This window comes from Panulirus ornatus, chromosome 9 (assembly GCF_036320965.1).
Source record: "Panulirus ornatus isolate Po-2019 chromosome 9, ASM3632096v1, whole genome shotgun sequence".
Taxonomy (NCBI): Eukaryota; Metazoa; Arthropoda; class Malacostraca; order Decapoda; family Palinuridae; genus Panulirus; species Panulirus ornatus.
In genome coordinates, this window is record NC_092232.1 from 2,628,176 (window position 1) to 2,640,966 (window position 12,791).

The following is a 12,791-nucleotide window of genomic DNA, read 5'->3' on the forward strand; positions in this document are numbered from 1 at the left end:
ATTCTGCAAGTACGCTGCTCCATGCTTAAGAACGTTGACAGAGCAAGTTATCGCAACTAGAACTATTTCAAGAATGAAAATCAAACGATTTAAGAAATTAAGGCTAAGGCGATCTGCTTCCTTTAAACTTTTAGACTAGACTTCTCTTAAATAACGTTAATAATTTGTTTATCATCAGGAATGAAAGTGGCATTATTTAGGAAAAATACACTCATCTTTCTTTTCCTTTCCGACGACACGTGTTTTTGAGAAATCACATGAATGATACTAACTGGACAGCACATTAGCAACCATGAAGGTTCAGTGTTCTGCTGACAATTGCACTCCCGCTAGGCTCCGTAAAGAAACATTCCCTGAGGTATAGCAAGGACTCCATCTGAGTGGTTATCCTGAATCAGTTCCCTCTCTGGTCAGCAGCTGAGGCACAGGCCCTTAGATCAGTAGCCGTCTATCCTACCGATGATATAGCAAACAACACCATCCAACAGTTGTCGCCATACGCCATATATCCTTTACACATCCCATAAAGCATTCCACTCGACTCTGTCATACGTTTTCTCCAAATCCATAAGAGCTGCATACAGACAGCTTCTTCGCTTTCGCTAGATATTTTTCCATAGTCATTTTCCCTGCCCAAATGTTATCCACACATCCTCTACCTTTCCCAGAACCTCCTTGCTCCTCACTAATTCTACATTCAGTTAGATCGACGTTATAACCTGCCCTGAACAACCAATCTCTCACAGCCTTGATCAAGAGGTGAGCAATGAGAGAACTGACTAAACGTTGCGTTAGTTTTGAAACTGCTGCACCATATGAAGCAGAACTGCTGCACCATATGTAGCAGAACTGCTGCACCATATGTAGCAGAACTACTGCACCATATGTAGCAGAACTGCTGCACCATATGTAGCAGAACTGCTGCACCATATGTAGCAGAATACAAATATCTTTTAACCTGAATCGTCTTCATCCCCTTCTGCTATTTTTTCCTCTGAAAACTGCTTACAGAAAAAGTAATAATTAATCTACAACTTAATGAATTCACTTAACCAGACTTAATGAGACATGGCATGGTTATCTAAAGTCCCGCCTAGAGTAATCAATGCTACATTTCTGAAAATATTACTAGGTCTGGTTGGAGATCCACACTACCTTCAGACATCAACGCAAACAACTTCCTGTTAGTTCATTACGTCAGTGTTACTTAACACAGAAGGCTACGGCAGCACCTAAAAAGGGTTAAAAAGGCTTTACTAGTCACTATATTAGTAAATGATTATGTCAGTCTCTTCTGAATGCCTTCACTTTGTAGAGGAACTGAACGTCGGTATGTATGACTGAGAGCTCACCCCCTGAAAGGTGTGTGGTGTGATCAACTAGAGGGCCAAGAGGAGAGCTGATGATTTCTCCGGTGCTCAATATCCAGTCTCTTGTATCACCGAGGTCCTGTCTCCAACCACACAGTGTACTTTCCTCGAATGTGCAGGTCAGCTGGGTCTCAGGTGGTGGTGTGGCACTGGGTGAAGGAGTGGTGTTGATCACTGACTGACACTTCCCAGGCAACAGCTCCAAGTCGTCCAGAGCAGTGTATGCTGCGGATTTCCATAACATGAGCATTATAGCTTAAAAGTTATGTAAATACTTGAAAGCGAGAATCTAGATTTCTCATCTGCTGTATGCACTCTCCTACAGACTTAGTCATAAACAACATCCACGCGTATAAATGACAAGAAAAATATTTACTTTTGAGTACCTTTGCCATGTTATTGTTATCAAGCAGTGTACTGTGAGTCTTCATTACAACATTCTGAATCTAAGAATCTAATGGTTTAGTCTTACCTTTTCAATGTAAACTTTGGTTGTTCCTGTAAGATGTGACATTCTTGCTCATCACGCTATACGGTTCCTTAACTACTTTACTTCCTTCAAGGCATCAGATAATCTTGACAGTAATAGGTCACAGGTGACAAAGCAAATTGTTATCATGGTTTTTGCGCAAAAGTGCCCGGTAAAGGACTGAGACTATCTTTCTGGCTTTGTCCTTGCTAGTCCAAGAGTCTCTGAGAAATAACTACTAGAACCAAGAGACAGGAAAGCTGAACATCTTAACTGTGATGAGTGACGGTGTAAGAACACAAGAGCGGCGGTGATAATTGAACATCACAAGGAGAGTACCGTTGTGTTCAGTACGAACATCACAAGGAGAGTACCGTTGTGTTCAGTATGAACATCAACTTATCCCGGTCATCAGTTTAAGCATGGCTAAGGAGGAATGGCCCATGTTATGCAATAATGTGGATAAGACACGAGAAAAGTTTAGCTTGAGTCTAAGTTATCTGTATGAGCTGTACGAAAACGATAGGACACATCTCTTCGCTCTTACCTCCTACATCGAGTAGATCTGTTAACATTGTAGAACGAAGGCGGAGGTGGAAGACATGATTCAAATTTTGAAGTTGTTGTTGGAAATAAGTCCAAGTGTTGTCATAAATATTTGAGTAAGTGGCCACAAGCTGTGACGTGTTCTCTTCTACATTCACCACTTCAATCGTCAATGAATTCTTATCTCCTGGTGAAAGAAAAGATCAGAGTACAGGTTGCATGAATCAAACTAGTCCTATCAAAGAAGTAAAACATATCTATCAGGTACACAGGATGCTCACTGAACATGTAAGGATGAAAATTAATGACTACATCAGGTTAGTTTTGTATAACTCCGTCTATAAGGTGTTCACGTGCTGAGTTATGTATGAAATACTGACTCTTCTTTTGAGAAAAAAAATATCCGAAGGGAATTTTCTTGAATGTCTCAACATGACTCATCGGTATACCTATGTTGAGGAGGACGCGGGGTGGAGAGAGGATTAAAAAGATAAGTATTTGTATTAAGGAAGGAAATGGCCGTCTATGTATCATAATTTCTGTGAAGGCATTTATCTATACTCGAAATTCAGTACTGATCTTATTCCATGACAAATAGTACTGAAGAAAAAGTAAAAAAAAGCTGTATGTCAGTTCATCTGAACAAACTTTTACCATACATCAATGTAATTGAAAAAAATCGAAACACTTTCTGGGAATGAAGTCAAACAGGAAAACATACATGACCATACCGAGCCATATAGAGCTATATACGACCATACACGACCATACACGACCATACAGAGCCATATAAGGCCATACACGACCATACATGACCATACACAACCTCACACGACTATACATGACCATGCACGACCATACATGACCATACACGACCATACATGACCATACACGATCATACATGACCATGCACGACCACACATGACCATACACGACCATACATGATCATACACGACCATACACGACCATACATGACCATACACGGCCATACACGACCATACATGACCATACACGGCCATACACGACTATACATGACCATACACGACCATACATGACCATACATGACCATACATGGCCATGCACGACCATACATTACCATACACGACCATACATGACCATATACGACCATACACGACCATACATGGCTATACACGACCATACACGACCATACACGACCATACATGACCATACACGACCATACATGACCATACATGACCATACATGGCCATACACGACCATACACGACTATATGAGGCCATTAAGGACACTATCATGACACTACCTCAGGACTTTCTCCATAACGAATGAAATCAAAGGTAAAGAATAATGTCTATTTATCGTCACGTCTTTTCTTCTTAATGTTACGTCACACCGTAACAGCGGAGGACAACAGAACTCTGTACATAACCGACAGCATTTACAAAACAGCTGCCTGAAAAACCTTCCAAAAAATACCCTGTGGTATACGTAAATTTTTGATGTGAAAACCCTATTCAGCAACTCATGTACCACTGTACTGATACACATTTCGCTATTTACTTAAGATAGAAACTTGATTTTCATAGAGTTTCATTAATAGAAAAGCATTACATCTGAATATCGTAGCATTATACTTCTATATCTATCATCTCTACTGATTTTCAAGGAAATCATGCCGTGTCATGCTACCTTTAGTTTCCTTCAGATAAACATCAAGTTTATAACGAAATATAAAAAATGGATACTCGGGTTATGGATAAGTTCAGCAATAGAAAAAAAATGTGAGTTGTGATTGAATGAAAGACTAAAGTGCTCAAGGAATCAGTGTCTTCTAGATAGATAATCTTGTCCCATATACACTTACTGCTGCTTTGAAGGGTGTTCATATAGAAGTAGAAGCAATAGCGGCTTTCTTGGGGTGTAATGTCGCTGCTCACCAGATCAGCATAGCAAGTTGACCCATAGTTGCATCGAGCCAGATCAAAGGATACATAGTGGCCTGAGGCAAGAAAATGCCAAATGAAAAAACTTAGTGATAACTTTCGGTGCACATCACATGATATTGTAATTCTTAATACTTGTTTCTGTCCAAACTTCAGCTTGCATCATTCCCTGCAGATAAGTTCCTGCAGTAGGAATGTTACACAATTACAGTAATAATCCTGTCAAAAGCCTGGTTGTCTTAAGTCTTTTACATATAAAAGATGACTCGCTAGATTATGTATGAATAGATGTCTATCTGTCTGTCTATCTATATATCTATCTATTTATCTATCATCTACCTATCTCTAGGTATCATCATGCTCAGTCTTCATAAGATAACACCACGAGTGAAAAATCACCTTTGGTAATGCTGTATCACAGGGAGTACAAAAGTCTAAAGTCTAAAAGAGTCTACATTTCTCTGTTTCTGGAGGCACCGCAGCCCTGGACTGCAGGGGCCTTTAGAAAGAAGTACCAGCAGGGACAGACGAAGGACGGTCTCGTTTGCCCAATTAATCCACTCTAAGTGTCATGTATAAATCACCGAAATCAGAGATTCCATCCACAGCCGAGCCCTTCGACCTTTCATATGCAGCGCTTCACTCCACTAACAGCATGTCGCCCCTGCTTGTCTCTGACGTTCTCCACACCACACACGCTTCTCATCCTGTTAATACTCGCGTCTTCATCATTGAGATCTCGTCCTATACATCTTTCTACCTCCTTCTCGGTCTCCTTCTCCCCGCTGCTCCCTCTGTTTCTGACATGAGTAATCTCTTAGTTAGTTTCTTTTCGTTCGTCATTATATGTTCAAACCAATTCAGCAGACGCCCTGGTCACCTCTCCCAAATGGTGACCAGAGAGATTCACGCTATGTTGGTATTGTATATATGGTCGAGGATCTCCGTGTTGAAGATGAACTGTTAGAAGTCGACCAAGCGAGGTAGGTTGTTATAACAATTAATTCACGTTGTTTTGAAGTTTAAAACTTTCAACTGGGCAGGAGTACTTGTTAACTACATAAGTGGCTATTGTGGGCTATTGTTCTCTGTGAGGTTGTTTTTCCTAACATGGTAACTAGCTTTCTCATAATGACGCTGAGACGATCTTCAGGGATGTTGCAGGTAATATTCCTGTCTATCATCTCCTTCAGGATACGTTCGTCAGTTTGATATTCAGAAGACGTCTGGTTATTGCAGATAACTTAATCATCAGTTCCAGGTTGTAGTTGGCTGTGACTAACTTGTTGAGTCTGGAGGAACATACTTGTTACTACATCAATATTCTTATCAAAAAATTTATTGTTAACTAAAATTCTCTCGACTCTGATTTCATGGTGGAAGAATTCCCCTGATAGTTCTTGTAAACACGATTTAAGTAGGCTCCAATAGCATGATCTGTGCCTGTCGGGGAGCTGGCTCACACACCAGCCCACACCAGTACACTTAGGATGCAGCCACTATCATGAGCCCGGACGTCCACATCGAGAAAGGGGATTTTGTTGTCCACATCCAACTCAAGTGAATCTCAGGACAGATGTTTCCTCCGTAATCGTCTGTTTTTTGTTTCTTAAGATGCTCTTCGTTCTTTATGACGACATAAATATAGGCAACGTATCGGCAGTAGGTAGTGTGGCGGATGATGCTGTCATCCAGAACTCGGTTTTCTACAAGACACAAGTAGAAGGCAGCGAAAGTTGGAACCAATGGCGAACCCATGGTGGCTCCCTCTACTTGGTAATATAGCTTCCCATCTGGGCTGCGGAGCGGGGTTTGAGTGGTGCAGTAGGCCTTCTAGTATGGTTCTTGGAATCTTGGGTACTGGTCCTGATAGGTGACTGTAGACATTAAGTATCATCTTAATAGTTGGTTCTATTGGAATATCAGTAAATAAACTAGTGACTCCAGGAGTCCATCTAGCCGAGTACTAAAAAGAATGTCAGTTTATTAAATAGCAGAGAAAACATGGCAGAAGTTATCTTGTTGATCTGTTCAGCTCACGTCGTGTATGTGAGTGTAGTAACGTGGGAAATTATGAGGCAGAGCCACTGCCGGCTTTATGTATGGTCACACTGCCATATACGTCATCCCGGGTGTACTGTGCTGTAGTGAGGCAGAAGTGTTGATGATCAGTATTAGTAGCTGAGATAAATTTGTTTACCTTCTTTTTCAGAGCTTCAGCAGGATCGGAACCCATGCGGCGAAATTTGCAGTTATTCTGAACGGAATTCAACTCGCTGTAGCAATCTTCTCTAATTACAAGAACATATATGCTTGACTTGCCTGCTCCTCTCATCACCAAATCCTCTGCGTTGTTCAGTTCTTGTGCAACTTCTCTTAATTCTTAGGGTAAGTAGAGAACTTTTGTTATAACTACGAACCTTGGTGTTCTCCGATAGTATTGCTCTATTAACTCTGGGTTTATAGTGACTTTGTCTTGTTCGGTAAGGTTAAGCAAGGGCAGATATAACAGTTCCATCTCCACCTTCTTGTCATTCTTATCAGACTTAGACTGCTGCAAGTGGCAGTCTAATTCTAGATTTAACAACTGTCTTTGTTCACAAGTTAAGTTGCGACTTGACAGGTTCAGTAAGCCTCACTTGTTACTAATCCTCCATACAGTGAGTTAAGTTTCTTCACACGGTTCAGTATCATCATCCATATCACTACCAATTTCACTGTTACGTAAGCGATAATTAGGTCACTTCGGATCCTGAAGCAATTCTTTTTCTTGATTTTTTTTAAGTTGCATCTGTCGCTGCAGGAGACGTATGTGATCGTCCGTCGTAATTCTGTCATTTTTGCCGCTGGGTCATAAGTCCTGATCTTCAGGTAAGGAGGCAGAATATTTCTAATAGACTGTTAAAGACCAACGTATAACTGATGCTCAGTAGCTTTTTTGTATTTTTCTTCCCACACGTTTTGTTTCATCACGTAAATTAAATATCGTATATTCATTTTTACTTTATTCTTGAAATACATCGGACTTTTCGGGCATACGAACACTGCCCATCATCAGTCAAAATGATAATAAATAATACAACACAATATGAATGATACAACATAATATAAATGATACAACACAATATAAAAACCAAAACAGTTATGAATCACATCTTGAAGCGCTACAAATGAGAGCGATGACGTAGATATCATGTTGACTCGTGGACTATGTTCTCTTTAAATAAATATTCTGCCTGCTTACAGGAGGGTCAACACTCGTGACTCGCTCTCGACACAACTCACTCCAATAAACTCAGACCTGGGCAGGATACCTCAGTGAACTGCCTCCAAGACCCAGTTTCTGCTCATCTCTCTATCGAACATTCCTTACAACTTTCCTCTATCCTTTAACGGTTTCGTAAATCCACTATTGCGTTAGTGAACAGCAATATTCACTGTACATTTCTAAAGTATTACCCATCCAGAAGAATGAATCACTGCTTGGAGCACTGTCAGATACCTAATATGAGCTGATTAGAATAATTCAATATATCTATTTTTTATAAAAAAAATGATGAAATGTTAATATTCAAAACCCAAATAAAATCTTTATGAAAGAAAATTTCAGCATGCAAGTATACTAAAGGTAAAATAGTGAAAAGATTACAGCGTATCACTTGCCAAGTCCACTATTTGTTGTGTGGTCAGTGAGAACACCATCGCTTGCTGCTTCTGCCTTCAGCCACACCCAGTTGTTATCCCGAGGGTCTGGCACGTCTGTCCAGCTACACAGACCGCTCTCAAAATCACAGGTTCCTGGTGCTTTACAGGCTCCTCTCCTCACACTCAGGTCGTCCCAAGCCATGAATCCTTGAGATCCATTCAGCCTCCGACCTTCAAGTATTACCTGTCCAGGTGGATTACATGTTATCATTATTTTTTCACATCCTCTCTTTTCCTGGGTCACATTAGAACAATATGATCTTTGCTTATAAGCAGTATCATAATATTTTCTCAGAAGAAAAAAAATACAAGAACAACTAACACTGAAATTCTTATCATTTCTTATGGTCGTGTCTGCGTATTGCCACCCAGGCCGGCCGTTGTACAGATGTTGCCAGATACGTTCAGTTACGGTTGTCGCATTGAGTAATAACCGCACACCAACTTCACCAACATCCTCTCCTGCCCTTGAAGGATAATCATAGTTGATGGAGTTTCTTCCATACCCTCATGTGGTAGCGCATATTACAACTCTCATGATATATCTAACTTATAATGGAACGATATAGGAATGAGAAGTAACAAGTTACGGGAAAATAGGATACTACGTTATAACACTTGATATATAAGAATCATGTTACGAACAACAGATATTTCATGAATGGAAGATGAGCCCATTAAAAACCTAGTCAACTCCAGATACACAACACATAAGGAATGCGTTTCTGGAACGTAAATTTGACAGATCGACACATCAGACTGAGATATGGTAAGTAAAATGAATGCAACATACTTGCTGGAATATAGATAGAACCAGAACTGGAAGCATTCACCCTCAGGAGCGGTGCTGATTATCTCTGGACTCTTTAGGTGGGCAAACTGACCATCTTGGTTTTCTTGTAGATTTAAGTACTGGTAGTGGCCATAAACTGTGCCCCACGAGTGATCCACACTGTACATTAATGAAGGTCAGATATTGCCCTCGATGATTCAGACAGATGGTTACCAAGGATACTACAGTAGTTCACATGATAATCAAACAACAATTTGCAACAGAATGACACTTTTGCTGGTAATAAATCAAGCAAGTTGATGATGCTGCTGAATATCGCTTTGGTTAGTATGAAAATTACTTACGTGGGAGCGGTTGATATGTTATCCATACCCCGTCCGATATCCCAAGGAAGTGATGCACCAGACAAATAATAATTTTCCCATCGGCAATCCTCCGTCGTATCATCAAAGCTGCAAGTTATGGAAGCTGGACAAACACCTTTCATAACATCTACGTCATCTATCATGACCTTGCTCTCTGTGTCACCACCAGTGTGGCCAATGATCCAGATCTGGAAGAATTATAAGTATAGATAAAGTCTTCATAATCATTTATCTTATCTTATGATGTAATATGTCATCTGTGTCCCAGCAGAGTTCTGACTGAGAAGAAGGCAAGTGCGAGGCCACGCTGGTGATCATGTTTAATGCATATTTGAAGGGAGGGGTATGTGGAGAGACCATAGTAATGTACGTCGAGCGGAGTCTACAGCATCTGGTGTTTATTGCAATAAAGATATATAAATCTAAAGATGGATAATAGTGTTGTTATATAAGTCTCCTTTCTCCAAATTCTTCAAAGCATAAGTAGAAAACTTTAAAGCTGAAAATGCAACAAATTCATGCATATCAGAATCATAATAGATAAGAAAAAATAGATAAACAAGATACCTGGAATTCAGATTCGCTGTTGAGGTTAAGGTGTTGTGTATGCCAGTCCAAGAAATTTATACCACCTCCTCCTCTCGTCCATACGGTTTCATTTTTCGTATGCTGACGCACCAGGATTTCACAGCTTGCTTGTCCCACGATGACATACCTAGAGGTAGAATTTTACCTAATCAACCACATGACTTATTTGAGTTATACTAAATAAAAGAAAGGAAGCTAGAGTGTGTGTCTACAGATAGGTAAGATGAAGGATTGTTGAGGCAAGGTTAGTGTATAGTGTTCACTAAACGTGTAGCTTCTCTCACAGTACCGTTCCTCTGCTGCCACATATACTGCATCGCATTACTTGTGCAGCATCAGGATACTTACCGATCTTCTCTTGAAAGTTTCAGTATTCATTCCTTGTAGACTTCATGTCTAATTGGGTAAAAAAATCGATGATGTTCATCATCTTTTTTGTTGGGGTCTTTGTGCTGTTGAAATGATCGACGGAACTAAGAGAGATTTTACCCTTATATCCCTCCCTTTATCATGTGTCTCATCAGTTTGTATCAAATTTCTTGTTGAGGTTATGTAACAACTGCCATTCATTTCCGGTAAATGGCACTGCCATATTCCAGTTATTCTCTCTTGATCCCCTCGTAATGTTATCCTATCATCTACAGTTAAAATGGAATTGCAGATCTTTTTGTCATCTACAAATTTGGACAATAAATTATTCACCCCTACATCAATAAGATGGACCCATACTTTGCTTCTCATCACGTAACCAAACATCGTTGTACTTTCTTATGCAATGGGTAATGTCCAAGGCCTTGACTCTAACAATCAGCTGATTGTGGGGCACTGCCAAATGCTCTTTGGAAGTCCAGAAATATATCTTTTTTCATTAGTTTGTGATGGGTATTAAATGATTTATGATAAAAAAATCAAAGACGTTTGTAAAGTATGATGTGGGTTTTGTAAAACCATGTTGTGTATTAGTGATCAGACCGTGTTGCTCAAGGTAAGGTACGACTTTTTCTTTTTTTTGATTTTCTATTATACTTCGTCGCTGTCTGCCGCGTTAGCGAGGTAGCGCAAGGAAACAGACGAAAGAATGGCCCAACCCACCCACATACACAAACACGCCCACACACGCATATATACATACCTATACATTTCAACGTATACATATATATACATACACAGACAATATACATATATACGCATGTACATATTCATACTTTCTGCCCTCAGCCATTCCCGTCGCCACCCTGCCATCCATGAAATGGCACCCCCCTCCCCCCCGCACGCGCGCGAGGTAGCGCGAGTGAAAGACAACAAAGGCCGCATTCGTTCACACTCAGTCTCTAGCTGTCATGTATAATGCACCGAAACCACAGCTCTCTTTCCACATCCAGGCCCCATAAAACTATCCATGGTTTACCCAAGACGCTTCACATGCCCTGGTTCAATCCATTGACAGCACGTCGACCCCGGTATACCACAACGTTCCAGTTCACTCAATTCCTTGCAAGCCTTTCACCCTCCTGCATGTTCAGGCCCCGATCACTCAAAATCTTTTTCACTCCATCCTTCCATCTCCAATTTGGTCACCCACTTCTCCTCGTTCCCTCCACCTCTGACACATATATCCTCTTGGTCAATCTTTCCTCACTCATTCTCTCCATGTGACCAAACCATTTCAATACACCCTCTTCTGCTCTCTCAGTCACACTCTTTTTATTACCACACATCTCTCTTACTCTTTCATTACTTACTTCATCAAACCACCTCACACCACATATTGTCCTCAAACATCTCATTTCCAACACATCCACCTTCCTCCGCACAACCCCATCCATAGCCCACGCCTCGCAACCATATAATATTGTTGGAACCACTGATCCTTCAAACATACCCATTTTTGCTTTCCGAGATAATGTTCTCGCCTTCCACACGTTCTTCAACGCTCCCAGAACCTTCGCTCCCTCCCAAACCCTATGACTCACTTCCGCTTCCATGGTTCCATCCGCTGCCAAATCCATTCCCAGATATCTAAAACACTTCACTTCCTCCAGTTTTTCTCCATTCACACTTACCTCACAATTGACTTGTCCCTCAACCGTACTGTACCTATTAGCCTTGCTCTTATTCACATTCACTCTCAGCTTTCTTCTTTCACACACTTTACTAAACTCAGTCACCAGCCTCTGCAGTTTCTCACCCGAATCAGCCACTAGCGTTGCATCATCAGCGAACAACAACTGACTCACTTCCCAAGCTCTCTCGTCCACAACAGACTGCAAACTTGCCCCTCTCTCCAAAACTCTTGCATTCACCTCCCTAACAATCCCAACCATAAACAAATTAAACCAACATGGAGACATCACGCACCCCTGCCGCAAACCAACATTCACTGAGAACCGATCACTTTTCTCTCTTCCTACTCGTACACATGCCTTACATCCTCGATAAAAGCTTTTCACTTCTAGCAACTTGCCTCCCACCCCATGTACCTTTAATACCTTTCACGGAGCATCTCTAACAACTCTATCATATACCTTCTCCAGATCCATAAATACTACATACAAATTCATTTGCTTTTCCAAGTATTTCTCACATACATTCTTCAAAACAAACACCTGATCCACACATCCTCTACCACTTCTGAAACCACACTGCTCTTCCCCAATCTGATGCTATGTACATGCCTTCACCCTCTCAATCAATACCCTCCCATATCATTTCCCAGGAATACTCAACAAACTTATACCTCTGTAATTTGAGCACTCACCTTTATCCTCTTTGCCTTTGTACAATGGCACTATGCATGCATTCCTCCAATCTTCAGGTACCTCATCATGAGTCATACATACATTGAGTATCCTCACCAACCAGTCAACAACACAGTCACCCCCTTTTTTGATAGATTCCACTGCAATACCAATACACTCTCTACCGCTTCTGAAACTACACTGCTCTTCCCCAATCTGACATGCCTTCACTCTCTTATTCAATACCCTCTAATATAATTTCCCAGGAATATTCAACAAACTTATACCTCTGTAA

General features: G+C 40.8%; 1 protein-coding gene across 1 annotated transcript in view; it reads right to left on the reverse strand.

The window, feature by feature from the left end:
* Positions 1–12,791, reverse strand: part of LOC139750148 (MAM and LDL-receptor class A domain-containing protein 1-like) — a 308,596-nt gene that overhangs the window by 141,852 nt on the left and 153,953 nt on the right. The window contains 8 exon segments of the mRNA XM_071664474.1: positions 1,353–1,595; positions 2,387–2,572; positions 4,229–4,363; positions 7,971–8,196; positions 8,335–8,479; positions 8,806–8,964; positions 9,150–9,358; positions 9,738–9,885. Coding sequence (XP_071520575.1) covers positions 1,353–1,595; positions 2,387–2,572; positions 4,229–4,363; positions 7,971–8,196; positions 8,335–8,479; positions 8,806–8,964; positions 9,150–9,358; positions 9,738–9,885 — 1,451 coding nt within the window.